The 26,735-nt window shown below is 45.0% G+C and overlaps 1 protein-coding gene across 6 annotated transcripts in view; it reads left to right on the top strand.

The window, feature by feature from the left end:
• LOC140115005 (von Willebrand factor A domain-containing protein 5A-like) overlaps window positions 1-26,735 on the top strand; it is a 130,171-nt gene that overhangs the window by 77,217 nt on the left and 26,219 nt on the right. For 3 of the 6 annotated variants that reach the window (XM_072132754.1, XM_072132752.1, XM_072132753.1), the window contains exons 2-16: window positions 5,700-5,768; window positions 7,333-7,535; window positions 7,871-8,093; window positions 8,200-8,369; window positions 8,448-8,583; window positions 9,507-9,569; window positions 10,982-11,151; window positions 11,271-11,359; window positions 11,604-11,748; window positions 12,302-12,381; window positions 13,293-13,407; window positions 13,543-13,701; window positions 14,053-14,156; window positions 15,475-15,683; window positions 17,738-17,806. The exons of 1 other annotated variant lie outside the window; for it this stretch is intronic. In XM_072132754.1, coding sequence (XP_071988855.1) covers window positions 5,717-5,768; window positions 7,333-7,535; window positions 7,871-8,093; window positions 8,200-8,369; window positions 8,448-8,583; window positions 9,507-9,569; window positions 10,982-11,151; window positions 11,271-11,359; window positions 11,604-11,748; window positions 12,302-12,381; window positions 13,293-13,407; window positions 13,543-13,701; window positions 14,053-14,156; window positions 15,475-15,683; window positions 17,738-17,806 — 1,987 coding nt within the window. In that variant the 5' untranslated portion in view covers window positions 5,700-5,716. The remainder of the gene's footprint in view (window positions 1-5,699; window positions 5,769-7,332; window positions 7,536-7,870; window positions 8,094-8,199; window positions 8,370-8,447; window positions 8,584-9,506; window positions 9,570-10,981; window positions 11,152-11,270; window positions 11,360-11,603; window positions 11,749-12,301; window positions 12,382-13,292; window positions 13,408-13,542; window positions 13,702-14,052; window positions 14,157-15,474; window positions 15,684-17,737; window positions 17,807-26,735) is intronic. 2 more of the 6 variants (XM_072132756.1, XM_072132760.1) reach the window with 2 other exon arrangements.

Below are 26,735 nucleotides of genomic sequence, written 5' to 3' on the forward strand. Positions count from 1 at the left end.
GGTCAAACTCTCCTCTATACATCTTTTTTCTCTGGTTTAAGCCGTATTCTTGTGTTATGTACAATGATTTCCTTCTGTAATATGATGGGGATTTCCAGGTCATAAATAAGTGGCGACAAGTAAAGGCAGTTGTTCTACATTGTTTCCAGGACACTCGCAGGGGTGAGTAGTGAAATATTTGTCACGTTTGGCTGCTCCGCTACCTGCACATGACTGTGGGCTCTACCGGGCTGCAATCACAGGCGAGAACAGAAGCTGCGGTGTTTCAGCTCAGTCACACAGAGGCCACGGAAGGCAGAGCCGTGTGTATCGCTCATACAAATCCATGTACACACAGGGGATCATTTACTAAGGGCCCGATTCGCGTTTTCCCGACGTGTTACCCGAATATTTCCGATTTGCGCCGATTTCCCCTGAATTGCCCTGGGATTTTGGCGCACGCGATCAGATTGTGGCGCATCGGCGCTGGCATGCACGCGACGGAAATCGGGGGCCGTGGCCGAATGAAAACCCGACGGATTCTGAAAAACCGCCGCATTTAAAACAAAAAATCTGTCGCGGAGCTTGCACTTACCTTCACTCAGCCCGGCTCGGTGAACTCCAGCGCGTTCCGATGCCTTTCAGCGCAGCAGCGCCACCTGGTGGACGGCGGAGGAACTACCTTAATGAATCCCGGCCGGACCCGAATCCAGCTCAGAGAACGCGCCGCTGGATCGCGAATTGGCCGGATAAGTAAATCTGCCCCACAATGTCCATGTACTGGGAGCCAAAGGGAGTAACACAAAACTATGAAAAACGGATGGAAATCTCACCACTACTGAATGCGATGCTATTTTAATGGAAGAATGCAGACCCTGCATCCATTTCGTTGAAAAGTTCAGCATATACTAGTCAGATCGGATTTCTCCAGATCACTCGTAGAATATATTTCATCACCTCCTTAGGCCTCATGCACATTTATGCATTTTGCCCGGCAGCGCCACTCACACTGCCAATGTCCATAGCGAATGGGTGGCAGTTCATGGCACAGAGGCCAATAGTAAGCTGCTATTTGTACTTCTAGATCACACCGCTGTGTGCATGAGGCCTCTCTATGGCTATAGGGCTATTCTCATTGCAGCCGTTCGGGACTGGGTTGAGAATACCCCGGCTTATCCATAGAATATCTAAAAAGGCTATTGGAAGCCATAGGACATAATTGGATGTTCCAGGCCAGAGGTGTAGAGAGTGAAGAGCAGGGGTCCCAGGACAGAGGTGTAGAGGGTGAGGAGCAGGGGTCCCAGGCCAGAGGTGTAGAGGGAGAAGAGCAGGGGTCCCAGGACAGAGGTGTAGAGGGAGAAGAGCAGGGCTCCCAGGACAGAGGTGTAGAGGGGGAAGAGCAGGGGTCCCAGGACAGAGGTGTAGAGGGTGAGGAGCAGGGGTCCCAGGCCAGAGGTGTAGATGGAGAAGAGCAGGGGTCCCAGGACCGAGGTGTAGATGGAGAAGAGCAGGGGTCCCGGGCCAGAGGTGTAGAGGGTGAGGAGCAAGGGTCCCAGGACAGAGGTGTAGAGGGTGAAGAGCAGGGGTCCCGGGACAGAGGTGTAGAGGGTGAAGAGCAGGGGTCCCAGGACAGAGGTGTAGAGGGTGAAGAGCAGGGGTCCCAGGACAGAGGTGTAGAGGGTGAAGAGCAGGGCTCCCAGGACAGAGGTGTAGATGGAGAAGAGCAGGGGTCCCAGGACAGAGGTGTAAAGGGTGAAGAGCAGGGGTCCAAGTACAGAGGTGTAGAGGGTGAAGAGCAGGGGTCCCAGGACAGAGGTGTAGATGGTGAAGAGCAGGGGTCCCAGGACAGAGGTGTAGAGGGTGAAGGGCAGGGGTCCCAGGACAGAGGTGTAGAGGGGGAAGAGCAGGGGCCCCAGGACAGAGGTGTAGAGGGAGAAGAGCAGGGGTCACAGGCCAGAAGTGTAAAGGGGGAAGAGCAGGGGTCCCGGGACAGAGGTGTAGAGGGTGAAGAGCAGGGCTCCCGGGACAGAGGTGTAGATGGAGAAGAGCAGGGGTCCCAGGACAGAGGTGTAGATGGAGAAGAGCAGGGGTCCCAGGACAGAGGTGTAAAGGGTGAAGAGCAGGGCTCCCAGGACAGAGGTGTAGATGGAGAAGAGCAGGGGTCCCAGGACAGAGGTGTAGATGGAGAAGAGCAGGGGTCCCGGGACAGAGGTGTAGATGGAGAAGAGCAGGGCTCCCAGGACAGAGGTGTAGATGGAGAAGAGCAGGGGTCCCGGGACAGAGGTGTAGATGGAGAAGAGCAGGGGTCCCAGGACAGAGGTGTAGAGGGTGAAGAGCAGGGCTCCCAGGACAGAGGTGTAGATGGAGAAGAGCAGGGCTCCCAGGACAGAGGTGTAAAGGGTGAAGAGCAGGGGTCCAAGTACAGAGGTGTAGAGGGTGAAGAGCAGGGGTCCCAGGACAGAGGTGTAGAGGGTGAAGAGCAGGGGTCCCAGGACAGAGGTGTAGAGGGAGAAGAACAAGGGTCCCAGGCTAGAGGTGTAGACGGTGAAGAGCAGGGGTCCCAGGACAGAGGTGTAGAGGGTGAGGAGCAGGGGTCCCAGGACAGAGGTGTAGATGGAGAAGAGCAGGGGTCCCAGGCCAGAGGTGTAGAGGGTGAAGAGCAGGGGTCCCAGGCCAGAGGTGTAGAGGGTGAGGAGCAGGGGTCCCAGGCCAGAGGTGTAGAGGGTGAAGAGCAGGGGTCCCAGGCCAGAGGTGTAGAGGGGGAAGAGCAGGGGACCCAGGCCAAAGGTGTAGAGGGTGAGGAGCAGGGGTCCCAGGCCAGAGGTGTAGAGGGGGAAGAGCAGGGGTCCCAGGCCAGAGGTGTAGAGGGTGAAGAGCAGGGGTCCCAGGACAAAGGTGTAGAGGGTGAGGAGCAGGGGTCCCAGGCCAGAGGTGTAGAGGGTGAGGAGCAGGGGTCCTAGGCCAGAGGTGTAGAGGGTGAAGAGCAGGGGTCCCAGGCCAGAGGTGTAGAGGGGGAAGAGCAGGGCTCCCAGGACAGAGGTGTAGAGGGTGAAGAGCAGGGCTCCCAGGACAGAGGTGTAGATGGAGAAGAGCAGGGGTCCCAGGACAGAGGTGTAAAGGGTGAAGAGCAGGGGTCCAAGTACAGAGGTGTAGAGGGTGAAGAGCAGGGGTCCCAGGACAGAGGTGTAGAGAGAGAAGAACAGGGGTCCCAGGCCAGAAGTGTAGAGGGGGAAGAGCAGGGGCCCCAGGACAGAGGTGTAGAGGGAGAAGAGCAGGGGTCCCAGGACAGAGGTGTAGAGGGAGAAGAGCAGGGGTCCCAGGACAGAAGTGTAAAGGGGGAAGAGCAGGGGTCCCGGGACAGAGGTGTAGAGGGTGAAGAGCAGGGGTCCCAGGCTAGAGGTGTAGACGGTGAAGAGCAGGGGTCCCAGGACAGGGGTGTAGAGGGGGAAGAGCAGGGGTCCCAGGACAGAGGTGTAGAGGGTGAAGAGCAGGGGTCCCAGGCTAGAGGTGTAGAGGGGGGAAGAGCAGAGGTCCCAGGCCAGAGGTGTAGAGGGGGAAGAGCAGGGGTCCCAGGCCAGAGGTGTAGAGGGGGAAGAGCAGGGGTCCCAGGCCAGAGGTGTAGAGGGGGGAAGAGCAGGGGTCCCAGGCCAGAGGTGTAGAGGGTGAGGAGCAGGGGTCCCAGGCCAGAGGTGTAGAGGGGGAAGAGCAGGTGTCCCAGGCCAGAGGTGTAGAGGGTGAAGAGCAGGGGTCCCAGGACAAAGGTGTAGAGGGTGAGGAGCAGGGGTCCCAGGCCAGAGGTGTAGAGGGTGAAGAGCAGGGGTCCTAGGCCAGAGGTGTAGATGGAGAAGAGCAGGGGTCCCAGGCCAAAGGTGTAGAGGGTGAAGAGCAGGGGTCCCAGGCCAGAGGTGTAGAGGGGGGAAGAGCAGGGGTCCCAGGCCAGAGGTGTAGAGGGTGAAGAGCAGGGGTCCCAGGCCAGAGGTGTAGAGGGTGAGGAGCAGGGGTCCCAGGCCAGAGGTGTAGAGGGGGAAGAGCAGGTGTCCCAGGCCAGAGGTGTAGAGGGTGAAGAGCAGGGGTCCCAGGACAAAGGTGTAGAGGGTGAGGAGCAGGGGTCCCAGGCCAGAGGTGTAGAGGGTGAGGAGCAGGGGTCCTAGGCCAGAGGTGTAGATGGAGAAGAGCAGGGGTCCCAGGCCAAAGGTGTAGAGGGTGAAGAGCAGGGGTCCCAGGCCAGAGGTGTAGAGGGGGGAAGAGCAGGGGTCCCAGGCCAGAGGTGTAGAGGGTGAAGAGCAGGGGTCCCAGGCCAGAGGTGTAGAGGGTGAAGAGCAGGGGTCCCAGGCCAGAGGTGTAGAGGGTGAGGAGCAGGGGTCCCAGGACAGAGGTGTAGAGGGTGAAGAGCAGGGGTCCCAGGACAGAGGTGTAGAGGATGAGGAGCAGGGGTCCCAGGCCAGAGGTGTAGAATGTGAGGAGCAGGGGTCCCAGGCCAGAGGTGTAGAGGGGGAAGAGCAGGGGTCCCAGGACAGAGGTGTAGAGGGGGAAGAGCAGGGCTCCCAGGACAGAGGTGTAGAGGGTGAAGAGCAGGGGTCCCAGGACAGGGGTGTAGAGGGTGAGGAGCAGGGGTCCCAGGACAGAGGTGTAGAGGGTGAAGAGCAGGGGTACCAGGACAGAGCTGTAGAGGGAGAAGAGCAGGGGTCCCAGGACAGAGGTGTAGAGGGAGAAGAGCAGGGGTCCCAGGACAGAGGTGTAGAGGGTGAGGAGCAGGGGTCCCAGGACAGAGGTGTAGAGGATGAGGAGCAGGGGTCCCAGGACAGAGGTGTAGAGGGTGAAGAGCAGGGGTCCCAGGCCAGAGGTGTAGAATGTGAGGAGCAGGGGTCCCAGGCCAGAGGTGTAGAGGGTGAAGAGCAGGGGTCCCAGGACAGAGGTGTAGAGGGGGAAGAGCAGGGGTCCCAGGACAGAGGTGTAGAGGGGGAAGAGCAGGGGTCCCAGGCCAGAGGTGTAGAGGGTGAAGAGCAGGGGTCCCGGGACAGAGGTGTAGATGGAGAAGAGCAGGGGTCCCAGGACAGAACCTTGGGGGATGCCAACAGCGAGGGGGTGAGGTGAAGAGTTGGTATGAGGCTGATAGACACTGAATGTCCGGTTATCTGTCTCAGTAGGGCACTGGAATAAAATGCATCAGAAAGCAGACAATTTCATCTGGTTTCCGATGCAATGGCTGCATAATTACTGCTGCTGTACAATCTGCTGCTTCAACATTATATTTACATAACGCAAATGTTAATAGCAATGTAATTGGGCAAATCTCCTCAGCTGTTGTGTTATGTTTCGAAGCGAAGTGTAAACGCCACGTGTTCATGGCTGGTGCTGTTCTGGCCCTGTTCACATATTGCCTTTGAATTGCGTTTTGAAATGCAATTCAAGCAGAGTGGGGAGGAGCTCCAGCGGAGCGCAGAGTGCGTGTAGGTATAAATACATATGTGATTAAAAGAGGTTCCTTCCCACGGAGCTCAAATTCGACTTCAAAATGCGAATTCAGATGCAGTGTGTGAACGAGGCCTCAAGGCAGAGATAGATCCCACCCTGCATGAAAAATACATCACAACCCACAGTCCCATGTAAAACTTTGTAGACAGAATATCAGTTTTTTTCATATCTCTCTGCCCCCAAAAAACTATGATAACCCACAGATACAGCGACATCCTGGTGATTGTTGGGTCTTATCTTCTTAGCAGACACAAGAGCCGAGATGCCGCGTCCTCCATGTTGTGGTCTCATCATTGTTGGGTCCACGCAACCAGGTTAGAAGTTTTTTTTCTTTTCTCTTTTAGCCTAAGATAATTTTGTAGCCCTGGTTGTTCCCAGAGGCTTCTCCACGCCCCCTGTAGCCCCTACAGGTAATTTGCATATACTTAACACCATTTCTCACTCCCCTTTAAAAATCTATAACTTATTTATTTTTTCCTGTGTGGGGGCTTGTTTTCTGCATAACAAACTGTACTTCATAATGACAGTATTAATTATTCCATGCCGTGTAGTGGGAAGCAGGAAAAATATTCCATATGCGGTAAAATTGGTGAAAAAAGCATCTGCGCCATTTTGGTTGCTCCGTTTTTTACGGCTTTTGTGCTTTTAATACATTTAAAAATTAAAACCTTCGGAACAAAAAAAGGGGCGAATAGGAGGCGTTTTGTACATTTGGGCGCCATATTCTGTTACCGGGTTCACCGCTGGTCATAAGTGCTTGAAGATTTTTGGGACGCAGACAAACATAACAACACGACTAGGATTTTAGTTGTTTATTTTTATATCAATCTTAGGAAAAAAGGAGTAATTTGAACTTTTATGTTTTTTTAAAAAAATGTTACTGTTTATTTTACAGTTTTTTAGCCCCCCTGGGGTACATTAACCATAGGGAGTCTGATTTCTCCTACCATATACTGCCCTTCCATATTCCCTTAACAGACCTGTGACATGTTCAAACGTTAAGGGGATAAAATAAAGTTTAAAAACAGATGTGCAGCTTTACCACAAATAGTAACAATTCTGTTAAAAAAAATTAAAAATTAAAAAATTAAACCATAAAAGTTCAAATCACTCCTTTTCCCCTAGGATTGATATAAAAATAAATGAATAAAATCATAATCATGTAAGGCAGCGATTGGGACTCCTGAGAGTAGATTTCCTTTAAAATAAAAGTTAAAAATTTAAATTAAAAATTAAAATTAACCCCTCAAAGCACATCCACCTAATTAGCATATATCTAAAGTGACGTTTTTGCATGGAAGGAGGAGCTGGACAATAAAACCAAACCCAGGGGAGGCGTGTGTGGGTGGAGCCCTACATAACATAGCAGTTAGTTCGGGTAGGTAAATCGAGGTGATACTTATCCTATTCTCTATTCATAGAAATCAAATGTAATAGTTATACTTCAGTTCCAATGTCCAACTTTTCAGGCTTCATTATTCCACAAAGAAACATTGTGAATCTTCTTACTTTTGCTCCCAAATCCTAACAAGAAAAACGACCTCAAAATGAATCCATGTGACATATATGCGAAATACTTGGCCTTGTAGGTGAAGTGTCCCTCACCATAGTAACGACCAATGAACATTTTGGTGCGCCATAGATGTGGCCAATGTAGTCTCAGTATGAGGTGATGGGCGATGAAACTGGACAGGACAGGCGGCACCGGACCTCCTGGACACCTCCAGGGTGCAACAAAAAGATTATCTCCATCTCCAAAAATACATATTAACATTGATCATCTTCTGATAAATCTGGAATCTGGAGAAGGTCACATCATTATGAGGTCCAGGTGTTTGGAGAACATCTCATTGCAACATTTTTCATTTGCTCATCCAGTTCCTCTTAAGGGGATCTCGGTGGATGTCCAGGTGAAAGGTTTTGTGTCCGATGTGTCCGCAACCCTCAAGTACAAGAATGAGGAGGAGAAGGCGGTGGAGGCCATCTTTGTGTTCCCCATGGATGAAGACTCTGCGGTCTACAGCTTCGAGGCCACCATAGAGGGGAAAACCATTGTAGCCGATCTCCAGGAGAAGAAACAGGTGAGCTCCAGTCACTATTCTGCTGATTGCTATTGGTATTTTTTGGAAAACTTGTATAGAAAATGACTCCTCTCTAAAATCATTTCTGAAATTCCATCAAGGGAAGGAGTCTGTGTGTGGTGGTGCATGATGCATGAGATTACCTCTTTATATTAGGTGCTCCATAGATTACAAAACTGTATCTGGTATATTGACATACCTTAAAATGCAAATCTCTCTGCAGACACTGAAGCAGCAGGGGGTGTCGGGTGAATTACATTTGAAAATGTAAATGAATACCCAGCAAACCAGATCATGGCCACTTGTCTCATAACCCTCTTCATCTCCATCTTCAGGCCCACAAGACCTATCGTAAGGCCATCAGCCAGGGCCAGCAGGCCTTCCTCCTGGAGGAAGATGAGAGCTCTGCTGATGTTTTCAGCTGTAATGTTGGGAACCTGCCCCCAGGTCAGGAGGCTGAAGTCACCTTAAAATATGTGCGGGAGCTTCCAGTGGAGGCAGACGGAGCCGTACGTTTCGTGCTTCCTGCTGTCCTCAACCCCAGATACACCCCGGAAGGTGACAAACACTTTGGACTCTTCTCAAAAATCTTGTTCTTCAAAATTAATTTGCCTTCATTTACATAAAGTTTCCTGCTCTCGTATTTCTTTATCACCCTCTGAAGAGGATCCGGTGAGTGTCACTGCCACCCGCCCACAGGTGCCTATAGGAGACATCCCGTACTCCCTGAGTCTGCGCGCTCACTTCCAGTCTGCACACGGCATCGCCAAGATAGTATCCAACTGTGATATCAGCCCGGTGGAGTACACTGACCCGGACAAGACCACTGCCAAGGTGAGGGGGTAATGCAGAGCTTTTATAGCTACACCTTGCAATAAAGGTACCATAGCTTAAGTCTTCAAATATTCCCAGGTATCGCTGGCGGATGGACACAAGTTCCAGCGAGACGTGGAGCTCCTCGCCTATTACAACGAGCCGAACAAACCAAGTGTGACGGTGGAGGCTGCAGTAGTATCTTCTGGTGCCGCCACGGAACCCAAACCATCAGGTAAGTCGTATAGCGAGGACCTTGTCTCGGCTTTAAATCGTAAACCTCTCCCATCACGTCATCATGGAATGATATAAAAGGTTCATATGGCTCTACTGCATCATCCATTCACATCCTCGTCAGCTGCTCCAAATCCTGATAGGACATGAAGAGGCAGCGCTCCATCATGATATTACGGGGAATCATCAATTCAGTCCATTCTTCCATCCAATGCTGTGTAAGGATGTGTGTTACCGATACACGGATCTCAGGCTTTTCGCATTATTGGTTTGGATCCGTTGGGTGTTAAGGTTTTGGTTTATGTGTATGCGTTGCGTTATGTCTATTACATTATCCAGCATTAGGAGGAAATACAAAGTAATCTATAGGGGCCTTAAAGTTTCGAAAAGTAGTGAAGTCGATGAAATGGACCCAGGGTCGGGGGGTGTTAGCACCATGTACATGAAGAGGCTTGGTGCACGGGTGGATTGCTATGCATCGTGTGAGCACGCCTGGCCACAAGGAACATATAATAATGAGCCTAGTGACATCTTTCTTGGCCAAAATGAACCTACACAACTGATACTTCATCATCTGTCCGTCCGAGAGGGTTGGAAACTCCATTCACTTACTTGAAGCTGCGTTGCAGTACCAGACCCCCCACCCCCTCCCCCCATGCCATTATTTCTCCTGATTATTTTATCCATTTCAATCCTTTTTTCAGAAGTCTCGAGTTTCCCCCCTTAAATATGGTCCTCCCAGACTTCAATCTCTGTATTTCCCAAGTGAACAATCAGACAAATTTGGACCAGATAAGGACTCTTGTCCTACCCAAAGACACCTGCCCCTACAAGTCCTTACTGTAGACATATATTCCATCTGATGTTGCAAATTTCCAAAGTTTCCCAAGTCTCTAATTCCTGTCTGGTTTCATTACCTTACAGCTGCCAAAAAGTTATGGAAAATGGTTCGGCAAAAATTCACCTCGAAACCTTACAGGATATTGGGTAAGTCTTCCATAGTGCAGTAAGTTTCTATAATTGTGTAATTGTTGTTGACCAAGTTAGGAAGTTTTTAATATCAAAATCTGGATTTTTTTTTATTGCAGAATGTTTCTATGGTGTTGACCACCCAGGTGTTTTTTTTTAGCACATTCTTTATCGACTATAATGGATAATTTACTATTGGTCTCCAGCGTTTATTATACTTTTTTTTTTTTAAATCAGATTATTTTTATTGAACTGGTAATTTTTGTGTTTAAACCAAACACAACACAAATAGACGGCAATGAACCGATAAAACAAAAACACTAATTTACTAAGGACCCGCTTCGCGTTTTCCCGACGTGTTACCCGAATGTTTCAGATTTGCGCCGATTTCCCCTGAATTGCCCCGGGATTTTGGCGCACGCGATCGGATTGTGGTGCATCGGCGCTGGCATGCACATGACGGAAATCGGGGGGCGTGGCTGAACGAAAACGCGACGGATTCGGAAAAACCGCCTCATTTAAAAAAAGAAAAGTGTTGCGGAGCTTGCACTTACCTTCACTAGGAATAGGCCGGTGAACTTCATTGCGTTCCGATGGTCTTCAGCGCAGCAGCGCCACCTGTGTAGCATCCATTGGACGGCGGCTACATGATGGGCGGAGCCGTGTTCACCCGGAGCGGTGAGGTGACACAGTTACACCCCCATCAATCCACTATGTATGAACCATGCTGTGAATAGATAATTTATAAATTAAAGTATTAAAAAAATATTATCACTGCATTCATCAATGTAACTTTGATAAAAAACGTTATCGTCTATTTTTGAAAAACAGGGGGAAAAATTGTGTGATATTGGATTTGTGACTAATAGAGACAATATTAAAATAACACTAATAATAATAATAATTATAATCTGTATATATCGCCATCATAAAGAATTCATGGAGTTAGACTTACAGGGAGGAGCTTGCATGATAGTAGGCCAAGAAGGTGAATGTAATGATACATTATGATTGAGATTGTGTTTTATCCAAATATGGGTTTTTAAGTCGATTATGGAGGAAGCTTGGATACCATTGTCTGTTCCCCTTCAGTATGCCCCAATAGATTCGTGAGAAGTACCTTTTCCAAAGTAGACCTCTGCTCATTTAATAAGGGTCCTTATCGCGCACTTTCGTCGGGTTTCCCAACGATTTCCAATTTGCGCCGAATTGCCCTGGGATTTTGGCCCACGCGATCGTTTTTTGTCGCATCGGCGGGGGCGTGGCCATCGGACAACCCGACGGTTTCGGAAAAACAGCGGAATTTAAAAAAAAGAATTTGTGTCGCAAGATCAAGCACTCACATGCACCGGGACGAAGAAGGTGAACTCCGGCGGACCTGTTTTTTTTTGTCTGTGACAAACTGATTTATAATTTTTCTATATTTTTAGAATCCCTGATGAATGAATCTGTCGCCATGTTGAACTTCTATCCCAATTTTCCGGCCGCACAGGAACAGTCAAACTGTGGAGAGTTTATCTTTGTGGTGGACCGGTCCGGGAGTATGGAGTGTGCAATGAATGCAGAACCAAATGCTCCACAGCGGATACATAGCGCTAAGGTCAGTCATTCCAGGACACCTACAGCATCTACTAAGCAACTTTTTATGAATGTTTAAAGATATATATGACTATTTATTTTACTTTTATCCATCTAGTCACAGATTTCTCTCATTTTCAGGAGACCCTGGTCCTTCTATTGAAGAGTTTGCCTCTCGGGTGTTATTTTAACATCTTTGGCTTTGGTTCCCGTTTTGAGTCTTTCTTCACGTGAGTTTATCATGAGTCCTTTAGAACCATTAAGTACATTTTGTAACTTTTTGGGCACAATAAAGCTTAATCTTATACAATCTCAACCATATCATTACTTTCACCTTCTTGGCCTACTGACATGCGAGCTCCTCCCGGTAAGCCTAACTCCATGAATTCTTGAATCACTAGACAATATGCCATGTAATATTAATTATATTTCATTATCTAATACTTCATTACCTCGTGTAATTGTATCCTCCAGGGAGAGTAAGGAGTATACACAACAATCCATGGAAGAGGCTGTCAAGAAGGTCAATGAGATGAAAGCAAACTTAGGAGGAACCGAAATCCTGGCACCCTTAAAGAAAATCTATGATACTGCCGGGAGACCGGACCACCCAAGACAAGTAAGTCCTACAAATAATCTCCGGACCACCTTTGGGTTGTATCTCTGAAGCTGGAACAACTTTATTTTGATAAACAAGCAGACCGAGTTATGTTTCTCTAGAAGCAAAATGTTGATTTTCGGAAGTCCTCTATGAAATTTATGACATGAGGAATTGTGGTAACTCCATGTCTCCCCCCAATTACAACTTCACACAAAACACGGTGTCGATAGGACTGTTTACCTAAGACCTTAGTGTTGGGGTCTTTGAAGTTGCAACTATTTATGGTTTGAGTTACCATCGACCCTCTGCCCCCATCGTTACTTTTGAAGATTTCTTTCCTCTAGCTGTAAATCATATATTACAACCATGGAGTACGGCCACGCCCTTCATTACTGGTTTTATCTCCGGCTTCTGAATGTAACCCTAACGAGAAAACCAAGTCAATTTAATATGGGCAAGACATTTGGGGGCAGTATAATGTCAAGAATGATTTGTACAACATGTACAGGAGATTTGATTTTATTTAGTTTTTTTGATTAGTTTTAACGCTTTATATTTCTGGTCTTTTAAGCTTTTTCTCTTCACGGATGGAGAAGTCGGAAACACAAAACAAGTGATTGATGAAGTTCAGAAAAATGCTCAGAATCACCGGTAATAGAATATCCCCCGTCCTATTGTGTCGTTATTTATGTTATTCTCTATGGGGCACATTTACTAAGGGTCCGCTGAACGCATTTCCGTCGGGTATCCAAAATTTTTCTGATTTGCGCCAAATTGCACAGGGGTTTTTGGCGCATGCGATTGGATTTTGGCGCAACACAAATCGGGGGACGTGGCCTGGAATTTATTTTCTTCAAAATTACATACAAAGTGCAAAATTCAGATTCTAACAACCAAATTTTAATTTACATCACGTCCCTAATTTATTTATCCGTCCATATCTTTTTCAAATTCGATTCTTAAAAAAAATTCATTAATCAGGGCCATAACATGAGGTCATTGGGGCAGATTTACTTACCCGGTCCATTCGCGATTCGGCGGCGCGTTCTCTGCGGTGGATTCGGGTCCGGCCGGGATTCATAAAGACAGTTCCTCCGACGTCTGCCAGCTGGCGCTGCTGCTCTGAAGTTCCCCGAGGCCCACCGGAATGCACTCAAGTACACCGGCCTATTCCTGGTGAAGGTAAGTGTAAACTCTGCGACACTTTTTTTTAAAAAATTAGGCAGTTTTTCCGAATCCGTCGGGTTTTCGTTCGGCCACCCCCCCCCCCCGATTTCCGTTGCGTGCATGCCAGCACCGATGCGTCACAATCCGATCGCGTGCGCCAAAATCCCGGGCAATTCAGGGGAAATCGACGCAAATCGGAAATATTTGGGTAACACGTCGGGAAAAAGCGAATCGGGCCCTTAGTAAATGACCCCCATTATGTTTTTGTGTGCCCAAATCAAAGAAACCTGAATTCTCATTATAGATTGTTAAAAGAAAACTAGTAACAGAGGACAAAGCTTTCGGCTACAGATAAATGATCTAATAGTAATATCATATTCTTGGTGTCTGTGCAGATGCTTCACTTTTGGGATCGGTGAAGGCGCCTCCACGTCCCTCATTAAAGGCATGGCCAAGGCCGGGAGCGGAATATGTGAGTTCATCTCCGGGAAAGACAGAATGCAGACCAAGGTGAGCGCTGGACTTCTAGCCGGACTCCTTCACTATATGGAATAGTTGTCACATCGAGTCCCATGTGTCAGTGTCTATAAGGATTGAAGCTCATTACAACAACCTCTATACTGATAAATGTACAAAACCTATCAGGTTCTTCGGGCTCTGAAATGTTCCTTACAGCCCACCGTGAAGAACGTGTCGTTGACTTGGTCTCTTCCTCCCGGCATGGAAGCCATTGTCCTGTCTAAAGTCCCCACCGCCATCTTCCAGGGTCAGAGGTCCATTGTCTACGCCCAACTGAAAGGAAAGGTAGGTCATATGGAGTCATAGACACCCGATCCAAGAGACTTCACTTTTTGGTAATGCAAAGCACATAGTCACCTACACGACCATCGCTACTTATATTAGAAGGGGTCTACAAGCTTTTTACATATTTTGTATCAAAATTCCCTGTACAGTAGATTATCCTGAGAGAACGAGAATCCACCGTCTTTCCATTCTTCTCAGGGGAAAAACCACACATAACAAATTCTTTCGAACCTTTCCGTGTCTTACGTACATGGGAAATCCATTGTGTGCCCCCATCAGTAACTTCTAGAACCCTCTACAGAAATCTCTTGAAGTCGTCATCTCTCCATCACTTCCCGCTTACTTTTCCAGGTGGAGACTGAAGCGGAGGGGGAGGTTTGCCTTCAGTACAACTTTAAGGATGAACTTTTGAAGAACTCCATTCGTTTCCCTCTCAAAGTTGAGAAAGTGGAAAGGTAATTCACCGACAATGGACACTGAGTAACGGGGTGACAGAATAAAACCATCATTGGGTTATGGGAAAATACTACATGAGGGTCATTTGTGGAGCTTCAAAAACTTTGGAACAGCAGAACATTGCAGATTTAGGAGGTTCCTCTAAGAAGAACTCAAAGTCAAAGACAATGGAACTCATTTTCGTTGGGTTTCCCAAAAATTACCGGTTTGCCTTTTTGCCCCGGGTTTTTGGCGCACGCGATCGGATTGTGACACATCGGCGCCGGCTTGCATGCGACGAAAGACTTGGTGCTTGAGAACCCATCAACCCCTTTTAGAAATACAAGTGCTGCAACCCACAAGTTAAAAACAAGTTCTGCTCTACATTTTGTGGTCTGTATGACCTATTTCCCATACATCATCGACCTGAAGGATGCGCTGAAAGCAGCCACATGCACCCGGAGAGAGATTTCTCACAATATAGTGTTTTTTTTCCCACAACTAGTTTTGAACTGTGTAAGGGCTTGATTTTTTGGAGGCGTGTTGTGGTTTCTCCTGACACCATTGACCGCCCTTCTAGAATAGAATAAAAAGTTATAATAAGATTTCTGGAGATGGGACATTGATCTAGCACTTGATAGTCTAATATTTACCCAAATTTTGGACCATTTAAGAATTCATTGTATATAACATACAGTTTTTTTATATAAAACCTCTTAACACCAGCCTGATGTGCGCGGTTACGGTGAGGTTATGCCACTTTTTGGGGCAGCCTCGGGGTTCAATCAACAATATACAGTAATATTATTAAATGTTTTATGAATTTTCATAATAAAATTTGATCCTTTTTTTAAGATATATTGGTCAATGCTTCGTGTGTTTTTGGCTGGGGTTCAATCAAGGATGCCTGATGCCACTGGCAGGAACTACCTGTGTATCCGTCTGTCTATGCATCAATATGGGCTGACAGATAGAACACATTTCAATCCGCAGATCACTCATTCAAGTACAACAGTGAAACTAAAAGAAATAAGATAAAGAAACAAGTAAGAAAAAATGAGTCCTAAAAATTCCACGTAAAAATTCAGGAGGTTGCTTTTTTGTGGGGTGAGCTTCAGTTTTTACTGATCCTATTGATTGTCCTGAGTTTGAAATTTGGGTACGGGACATTGATCCAGCAGTTGATTATCTTATTTTTAACCAAAATTGGGACAATTAAAAATGTATAATATAATACACAGTTTTTTTTTATTACTTCTTAATGCTGTGCCTGTTGGCCATGTTGACTAAAAACTAAAGCAGAGATCTTCTCATGTGCTCGGCCCCTTCTTCCCTCAGACCCACCGTCCACAGACTGGCTGCCAAGACTCTGATCTCCGACCTGGAAAGTGGAAAGGACTCGGAGTCTGAGGAGGTGAAGAAGCGAATCCTGGAGACCAGTCTACAGTCCGGAGTCATCTCCTCGCTCACGGCCTTTGTCGCTGTTAATAAGGACACCAAGACCGTAGTGGAAGGTCCTGCAGTGCGAAGAGACATCCCCGCTCCAAGTAATTCATTTTTTATTTACGGTACTTGTTTAAACCAGGAGAGGGGGTAGACACTGCTCCTTTCACCCCTCCACATACTGTAATATACATTTATATTACGAGAATTGTGGAATATAGTAACAGGTTTGATCATGAGGGGGAAGACAACGGGAACTACAGAACAGTGATGGGTAGACAATGGGAACTACAGAACAGCGATGGGAAGACAATGGGAACTACAGAACAGTGATGGGAAGACAATGGGAACTACAGAACAGCGATGGGAAGACGATGGGAACTACAGAACAGCGATGGGAAGACGATGGGAACTACAGAACAGCGATGGGAAGACGATGGGAACTACAGAACAGCGATGGGAAGATGATGGGAATTACATAACAGGGATGGGAAGACAATGGGAACTACAGAACAACGATGGGAAGACGATGGGAACTACAGAACAGCGATGGGAAGATGATGGGAATTACATAACAGGGATGGGAAGACAATGGGAACTACAGAACAACGATGGGAAGACGATGGGAACTACAGAACAGCGATGGGAAGACGATGGGAACTACAGAACAGCGATGGGAAGACGATGGGAACTACAGAACAGCGATGGGAAGACGATGGGAACTACAGAACAGCGACGGGAAGACGATGGGAGCTACAGAACAGCGACGGGAAGACGATGGGAGCTACAGAACAGCGACGGGAAGACGATGGGAACTACAGAACAGTGATGGGAAGACAATGGGAACTACAGAACAGCGATGGGAAGACAATGGGAACTACAGAACAGTGATGGGAAGACAATGGGAACTACAGAACAGCGATGGGAAGACAATGGGAACTACAGAACAGTGATGGGAAGACGATGGGAACTACAGAACAGAGATGGGAAGACGATGGGAAATACAGAACAGTGATGGGAAGATGATGGGAACTACAGAACAGCGATGGGAAGACGACGGGAACTACAGAACAGCGATGGGAAGACGATGGGAAATACAGAACAGCGATGGGAAGATGATGGGAACTACAGAACAGCGATGGGAAGACGATGTGAAATACAGAACAGCGATGGGAAAACGATGGGAACTATAGAACAGCGATAGGAAGACGACGGGAACTACAGAACAGCGATGGGAAGACGATGGGAACTACAGAACAGCGACGGGAAGACGATGGGAGCTACAGAACAGCGACGGGAAGACGATGGGAACTACAGAACAATGATAGGAAGACGATGGGAACTACAGAACAGTGATGGGAAGACGATGGGAACTACAGAACAGTGATGGGAAGACGATGGGAACTACAGAACAGTGACGGGAAGACGATGGGATTTACAAAACAATGATAGGAAGACGATGGGAACTACAAAACAGTGATGGGAAGACGATGGGAACTACAGAACAGCGACGGGAAGACGATGGGATTTACAAAACAATGATAGGAAGACGATGGGAACTACAAAACAGTGATGGGAAGACGATGGGATTTACAAAACAATGATAGGAAGACGATGGGAACTACAAAACAGTGATGGGAAGACAATGGGATTTACAGAACAATGATAGGAAGACTATGGGAAATACACAACAGCAACGGGAAGACAATGGGATTTACAGAACAGCGATGGGAAGACGATGGGAACTACAGAACAGCGACGGGAAGACGATGGGATTTACAGAACAGTGATGGGAAGACGATGGGAACTACAGAACAGTGATGGGAAGACGATGGGAAATACAGAACAGTGATGGGAAGACGATGGGAAATACAGAACAGCGATGGGAAGACGATGGGAAATACAGAACAGCAATGGGAAGACAATGGGAACTACAGAACAGCGATGGGAAGACAATGGGAACTACAGAACAGTGATGGGAAGACGATGGGAACTACAGAACAGCGATGGGAAGATGATGGGAACTACAGAACAGCGATGGGAAGACGATGGGAACTACAGAACAGCGACGGGAAGACGATGGGAACTACAGAACAGCGATGTCATGGGCTCAATGGTCCATAATTTGATTATTGTTTTGCTTCTATTATTTTCCGAGGTCTCATGTGTGGTCCTTCAGGAAGGAGATCTTTACACAAGATGAGTAACAGTGCCACGTTTGTGCCATGTAAGTAGTATCACTTTCTTCTGTTCCAATTCTCTCTGCCACTTTAAGTCCCACACATATGATATTCATCTCTAGCATTGGTCTTAGTGTCAGGGGGCCCTGGATCTGACCTGATATAGTAAAGAATAGAGGACGTGCACCATTACTGTATATACATTGTATTCTGCATATTGTACAGTATAATATGTATATAGCACTGCACGTCTTCCACAGTACACAGCTGAGCTCGAAGATAAAAAATGTGGGGGTGACAGCAGACGGCAGGACTGGAAATCTCTCATGTCTACTTCCCCCATGTAGTCTGCAGCTACAGATCTTCTGACATCCCAAGATAAGAAGAGTGAAAATATTCATGTGTGTATAAGTGTATACATGAATGGATGTGATTTGTATATGCTATATGTGTGTACATGATATGTGTATATACTGTATGTGTGTGTATATGCTGTATGTCTTTATACATATTGTATGTATGTGTGTATTTGTTGTATGTGTGTATATATGATGTGTATATACTCTATATATGTGTGTATATGTGATGTGTATCTACTCTATGTGTACATATATAATGTGTATATACTCTATATATGTGTGTATATATGATGTGAATATGCTGAATGTGTGTATATATGATGTGTATATGCTCTCTATATATATGTGCATATGCCATGTGTATCAACTCTATGGGGCAGATTTACTTACCCGGTCCATTCGCGATCCAGCGGCGCGTTCTCTGCGGCGGATTTGGGTCTTCCGGCGATTCACTAAGGTCGTGCGCCCGGTGTCCACCAGATGTCGCTGCTGCGCTGATGTCCGTCGGATTGCACTGAAGTCCACCGTCCTATCTTGGGTGCAGGTAAGCGCGTGTCCAGCGACACTTTTTTTTAAAAAATGCAACGGTTTTTCCGAATCCATCGGGTTTTCTTACGGCCCCTCGATTTCCGTTGCGTGCAACCCGTCGCCGATGCGACACAATCCGATCGCGTGCGCCAAAATCCCTGGGCAATTCAGGGAAAATCGTCGCAAATCGGAAATATTTGTGTAACCCATCGGAAAAACGTGATTCGGGCCCTTAGTAAATGACCCCCTATGTGTGTATATATGGTGTGTATATGCTCTCTATATATATGTGCATATGTGATGTGTATCGGCTGTATGTGTGTATATATGGTGTGTATATGTTGTATGTGTGTGTATATATGATGTGTATATGCTCTCTCTCTCTCTCTCTCTCTCTCTCTATATATATATATATATATATATATATATATATATATATATATATATATTTGCATATGTGATGTGTATCGGCTGTATGTGTGTATATATGGTGTGTATATGCTCTATATATATATATGTGCATATGTGATGTGTATCGGCTGTATGTGTGTATATATGGTGTGTTTGTATGTTTATGCTGTATGTGTTGCATACCTCCCAACCTTGCCGGATCCAGCAGGACAGTCCCGCATTTCGGGCTCTGTCCAGCAGATAGAGTTGGATGCATTGTCATGGTGATACAGAGCACTGTCTTCTCTCTGCATCACTGCCAAGTCTCTGCCATGTCTGTATACAGCCTGTATAAAGCCTGGCAGATGGACTGACGCCATCACAAAGCAGCTGCCAGGCGCTGCCTTAGACAGACACAGATGTGGAAGAGGAGGAGGCAGCACTGCTGTGGCGGAACGAGGAAAGGTGACTAACTAGAGTTCATTTTTATGCAACAGAAGATGGGCTGTAATAAGAGGAGAAGCAGAGGAGGGGCTGCTGTCTGTATGTGTGTATATATGGTGTGTATATGCTGCACACATGTATACAGTATAAATAGTATGTGTATACTGTATGTTTATGCTGTATGTGTATATATCAGGGGTCCCCAAACTTTTTACGTAGGGGGCCGTTCACTGTCCCCCTCGGAGCGTTGGAGGGCCGGACTTAAGTTTTAAAATAAATAGCGGTACATGTGACCGCATCCATAATACACTGGTACCCCCCTCAATTTATTATTTAATATGCTGCACTCCCTTATGAACTATTTTATTTATTGGCCCAATTAATTAATTAATATACTGGGACCTCTCTCCATTAATTATTGAATATGCCCCCCCCCATTAATTACTAGACTGCCCCTCATAATTAATTATTTCCTACACCACCACCATTAATTATTCCTTATGCTGCCCCTCCCCCATTAATTATGTCTTATGCTTCCCCCCACCGTTATTTCCTATGCTTCCCCCCACCATTAATTATTCCCTATGCTGCCCCACCCCACCATTAATTATTCCCTATGCTGCCCCCCCACCATTAATTATTCCCTATGCTGCCCCTCCACCATTATTTATTATTCCCTATGCTGCCCCTCCACCATTATTTATTATTCCCTATGCTGCCCCTCCACCATTAATTATTCCCTATGCTGCCCCCCCACCATTATTTATTATTCCCTATGCTGCCCCTCCACCATTAATTATTCCCTATGCTGCCCCTCCACCATTAATTATTTCCTATGCTGCCCCTCAAAATTAATTATTCCCTATACTGCCCCTCATAATTAATTATTCCCTATACTGCCCCTCATAATTAATTATTTCCTATGCTGCCCCTCATAATTATTCCTATACTGCCCCTCATAATTATTTATTTCCTATACTGCCCCTCATAATTATTTCCTATACTGCCCCTCATAATTATTTCCTATACTGCCCCTCATAATTATTTCCTATACTGCCCCTCATAATTATTTCCTGTGCTGCCCCTCATAATTACTTCCTATACTGCCCCTCATAATTATTTCCTATGCTGCCCCTCATAATTATTTCCTATACTGCCCCTCATAATTATTTCCTATACTGCCCCTCAAAATTATTTCCTATGCTGCCCCTCATAATTATTTCCTATACTGCCCCTCATAATTATTTCCTATACTGCCCCTCATAATTATTTCCTATACTGCCCCTCATAATTATTTCCTATACTGCCCCTCAAAATTATTTCCTATGCTGCCCCTCAAAATTATTTCCTATGCTGCCCCTCATAATGATTTCCTGTGCTGTCCCTCATAATTAATTATTTCCTATGCTGCCCCTCATAATTATTTCCTATACTGCCCCTCATAATTATTTCCTATACTGCCCCTCATAATTATTTCCTGTGCTGTCCCTCATAATTAATTATTTCCTATACTGCCCCTCATAATTATTTCCTGTGCTGCCCCTCATAATTATTTCCTATACTGCCCCTCATAATTATTTCCTGTGCTGCCCCTCATAATTAATTATTTCCTATGCTGCCCCTCATAATTATTTCCTGTGCTGCCCCTCATAATTATTTCCTGTGCTGCCCCTCATAATTATTTCCTGTGCTGCCCCTCATAATTATTTCCTATGCTGCCCCTCATAATTATTTCCTGTGCTGCCCCTCATAATTACTTCCTATACTGCCCCTCATAATTATTTCCTATACTGCCCCTCATAATTATTTCCTATGCTGCCCCTCATAATTATTTCCTATACTGCCCCTCATAATTATTTCCTGTGCTGCCCCTCATAATTATTTCCTGTGCTGCCCCTCATAATTATTTCCTATGCTGCCCCTCATAATTATTTCCTATACTGCCCCTCATAATTATTTCCTATACTGCCCCTCATAATTATTTCCTGTGCTGCCCCTCATAATTATTTCCTATGCTGCCCCTCATAATTATTTCCTATACTGCCCCTCATAATTATTTCCTGTGCTGCCCCTCACAATTACTTCCTATACTGCCCCTCATAATTATTTCCTATGCTGCCCCTCATAATTATTTCCTATGCCCCCCCTCATAATTATTTCCTATGCCCCCCCTCATAATTATTTCCTATACTGCCCCTCATAATTATTTCCTATACTGCCCCTCATAATTATTTCCTGTGCTGTCCCTCATAATTAATTACTTCCTATACTGCCCCTCATAATTATTTCCTGTGCTGCCCCTCATAATTATTTCCTATACTGCCCCTCATAATTATTTCCTGTGCTGCCCCTCATAATTAATTATTTCCTATGCTGCCCCTCATAATTATTTCCTGTGCTGCCCCTCATAATTATTTCCTGTGCTGCCCCTCATAATTATTTCCTGTGCTGCCCCTCATAATTATTTCCTATGCTGCCCCTCATAATTATTTCCTGTGCTGCCCCTCATAATTACTTCCTATACTGCCCCTCATAATTATTTCCTATACTGCCCCTCATAATTATTTCCTATGCTGCCCCTCATAATTATTTCCTATACTGCCCCTCATAATTATTTCCTGTGCTGCCCCTCATAATTATTTCCTGTGCTGCCCCTCATAATTATTTCCTATGCTGCCCCTCATAATTATTTCCTATACTGCTCCTCATAATTATTTCCTGTGCTGCCCCTCATAATTATTTCCTATGCTGCCCCTCATAATTATTTCCTATACTGCCCCTCATAATTATTTCCTGTGCTGCCCCTCACAATTACTTCCTATACTGCCCCTCATAATTATTTCCTATGCTGCCCCTCATAATTATTTCCTATGCCCCCCCTCATAATTATATCCTATGCCCCCCCTCATAATTATTTCCTATACTGCCCCTCATAATTATTTCCTATGCTGCCCCTCATAATTATTTCCTGTGCTGCCCCTCATAATTATTTCCTATACTGCCCCTCATAATTATTTCCTGTGCTGCCCCTCATAATTATTTCCTATGCTGCCCCTCATAATTATTTCCTGTGCTGCCCCTCATAATTATTTCCTATGCTGCCCCTCATAATTATTTCCTGTGCTGCCCCTCATAATTATTTCCTGTGCTGCCCCTCATAATTATTTCCTGTGCTGCCCCTCATAATTATTTCCTGTGCTGCCCCTCATAATTATTTCCTGTGCTGCCCCTCATAATTATTTCCTGTGCTGCCCCTCATAATTATTTATTTCCTATACTGCCCCTTATAATTATTTCCTATACTGCCCCTCATAATTATTTCCTGTGCTGCCCCTCATAATTACTTCCTATGCTGCCCCTCATAATTATTTCCTATACTGCCCCTCATAATTATTTCCTATACTGCCCCTCATAATTATTTCCTGTGCTGCCCCTCATAATTATTTCCTATACTGCCCCTTATAATTATTTCCTATGCTGCCCCTCATAATTATTTCCTATACTGCCCCTTATAATTATTTCCTATACTGACCCTCATAATTATTTCCTATGCTGCCCCTCATAATTATTTCCTATACTGTCCCTCATAATTATTTCCTATGCTGCCTCTCATAATTATTTATTTCCTATACTGCCCCTCATAATTATTTCCTATACTGCCCCTCATAATTATTTCCTATGCTGCCCCTCATAATTATTTCCTATGCTGCCCCTCATAATTATTTCCTATACTGCCCCTCATAATTATTTCCTGTGCTGCCCCTCACAATTACTTCCTATACTGCCCCTCATAATTATTTCCTATGCTGCCCCTCATAATTATTTCCTATGCCCCCCCTCATAATTATTTCCTATGCCCCCCCTCATAATTATTTCCTATACTGCCCCTCATAATTATTTCCTATGCTGCCCCTCATAATTATTTCCTATACTGCCTCTCATAATTATTCCCTATGCTGCCCCTCATAATTATTTCCTATACTGCCCCTCATAATTATTTCCTGTGCTGCCCCTCATAATTATTTCCTATACTGCCCCTCATAATTATTTCCTATGCTGCCCCTCATAATTATTTCCTGTGCTGCCCCTCATAATTATTTCCTGTGCTGCCCCTCATAATTATTTCCTATACTGCCCCTCATAATTATTTCCTATACTGCCCCTCATAATTATTTCCTGTGCTGCCCCTCATAATTATTTCCTATGCTGCCCCTCATAATTATTTCCTGTGCTGCCCCTCATAATTATTTCCTATGCTGCCCCTCATAATTATTTCCTGTGCTGCCCCTCATAATTATTTCCTGTGCTGCCCCTCATAATTATTTCCTGTGCTGCCCCTCATAATTATTTCCTGTGCTGCCCCTCATAATTATTTCCTATACTGCCCCTCATAATTATTTCCTGTGCTGCCCCTCATAATTATTTATTTCCTATACTGCCCCTTATAATTATTTCCTATACTGCCCCTCATAATTATTTCCTGTGCTGCCCCTCATAATTACTTCCTATGCTGCCCCTCATAATTATTTCCTATACTGCCCCTCATAATTATTTCCTATACTGCCCCTCATAATTATTTCCTGTGCTGCCCCTCATAATTATTTCCTATACTGTTCCTTATAATTATTTCCTATGCTGCCCCTCATAATTATTTCCTATACTGCCCCTTATAATTATTTCCTATACTGACCCTCATAATTATTTCCTATGCTGCCCCTCATAATTATTTCCTATACTGTCCCTCATAATTATTTCCTATGCTGCCTCTCATAATTATTTATTTCCTATACTGCCCCTCATAATTATTTCCTATACTGCCCCTCATAATTATTTCCTATGCTGCCCCTCATAATTATTTCCTATACTGCCCCTCATAATTATTTCCTATGCTGCCTCTCATAATTATTTATTTCCTATACTGCCCCTCATAATTATTTCCTATACTGCCCCTCATAATTATTTCCTATGCTGCCCCTCATAATTATTTCCTATACTGCCCCTCATAATTATTTCCTATACTGCCCCTCATAATTATTTATTTCCTATACTGCCCCTCATAATTATTTCCTGTGCTGCCCCACATAATTATTTCCTGTGCTGCCCCTCATAATTATTTCCTGTGCTGCCCCTCAAAATTACTTCCTATACTGCCCCTCATAATTATTTCCTATACTGCCCCTCATAATTATTTCCTATACTGCCCCTCATAATTATTTCCTATGCTGCCCCTCATAATTATTTCCTATGCTGCCCCTCATAATTATTTCCTATACTGCTCCTCATAATTATTTCCTATGCTGCCCCTCATAATTATTTCCTATACTGCCCCTCATAATTATTTCCTATGCTGCCCCTCATAATTATTTCCTATACTGCCCCTCATAATTATTTCCTATGCTGCCCCTCATAATTATTTCCTATGCTGCCCCTCATAATTATTTCCTATACTGCCCCTCATAATTATTTCCTGTGCTGCCCCTCATAATTATTTCCTATACTGCCCCTCATAATTATTTCCTATACTGCCCCTCATAATTATTTCCTATGCTGCCTCTCATAATTATTTCCTATACTGCCCCTTATAATTATTTCCTATACTGCCCCTTATAATTATTTCCTATACTGCCCCTCATAATTATTTCCTATGCTGCCCCTCATAATTATTTCCTGTGCTGCCCCTCATAATTATTTCCTGTGCTGCCCCTCATAATTATTTCCTATGCTGCCCCTCATAATTATTTCCTATGCTGCCCCTCATAATTATTTCCTATACTGCCCCTCATAATTATTTCCTGTGCTGCCCCTCATAATTATTTCCTATGCTGCCCCTAATAATTATTTCCTATGCTGCCCCTCATAATTATTTCCTGTGCTGCCCCTCATAATTATTTCCTATACTGCCCCTCATAATTATTTCCTGTGCTGCCCCTCATAATTATTTCCTGTGCTGCCCCTCATAATTATTTCCTATACTGCCCCTTATAATTATTTCCTGTGCTGCCTCTCATAATTATTTCCTATACTGCCCCTCATAATTATTTCCTATACTGCCCCTCATAATTATTTCCTATGCTGCCCCTCATAATTATTTCCTGTGCTGCCCCTCATAATTATTTCCTATGCTGCTCCTCATAATTATTTCCTATACTGCCCCTCATAATTATTTCCTATGCTGCCCCTCATAATTATTTCCTATGCTGCCCCTCATAATTATTTCCTATGCTGCCCCTCATAATTATTTCCTATACTGCCCCTCATAATTATTTCCTATGCTGCCCCTCATAATTATTTCCTGTGCTGCCCCTCATAATTATTTCCTATGCTGCCCCTCATAATTATTTCCTATACTGCCCCTCATAATTATTTCCTATGCTGCCCCTCATAATTATTTCCTATGCTGCCCCTCATAATTATTTCCTATACTGCCCCTCATAATTATTTCCTATACTGCCCCTCATAATTATTTCCTATACTGCCCCTCATAATTATTTCCTATGCTGCCCCTCATAATTATTTCCTATGCTGCCCCTCATAATTATTTCCTATACTGCCCCTCATAATTATTTCCTATGCTGCCCCTCATAATTATTTCCTATGCTGCCCCTCATAATTATTTCCTATACTGCCCCTCATAATTATTTCCTGTGCTGCCCCTCATAATTATTTCCTATGCTGCCCCTCATAATTAATTATTTCCTATACTGCCCCTCATAATTACTTCCTCTACTGCCCCTCATAATTATTTCCTGTGCTGCCCCTCATAATTATTTCCTATACTGCCCCTCATAATTATTTCCTGTGCTGCCCCTAATAATTATTTCCTATGCTGCCCCTCATAATTATTTCCTGTGCTGCCCCTCATAATTATTTCCTATACTGCCCCTCATAATTATTTCCTGTGCTGCCCCTCATAATTATTTCCTATGCTGCCCCTCATAATTATTTCCTATACTGCCCCTCATAATTATTTCCTATGCTGCCCCTCATAATTATTTCCTGTGCTGCCCCTCATAATTATTTCCTGTGCTGCCCCTCATAATTATTTCCTATACTGCCCCTCATAATTATTTCCTGTGCTGTCCCTCATAATTAATTACTTCCTATACTGCCCCTCATAATTATTTCCTGTGCTGCCCCTCATAATTATTTCCTATACTGCCCCTCATAATTATTTCCTGTGCTGCCCCTCATAATTAATTATTTCCTATGCTGCCCCTCATAATTATTTCCTGTGCTGCCCCTCATAATTATTTCC

The sequence above is a fragment of the Engystomops pustulosus genome, chromosome 1, assembly GCF_040894005.1.
Source record: "Engystomops pustulosus chromosome 1, aEngPut4.maternal, whole genome shotgun sequence".
Taxonomy (NCBI): Eukaryota; Metazoa; Chordata; class Amphibia; order Anura; family Leptodactylidae; genus Engystomops; species Engystomops pustulosus.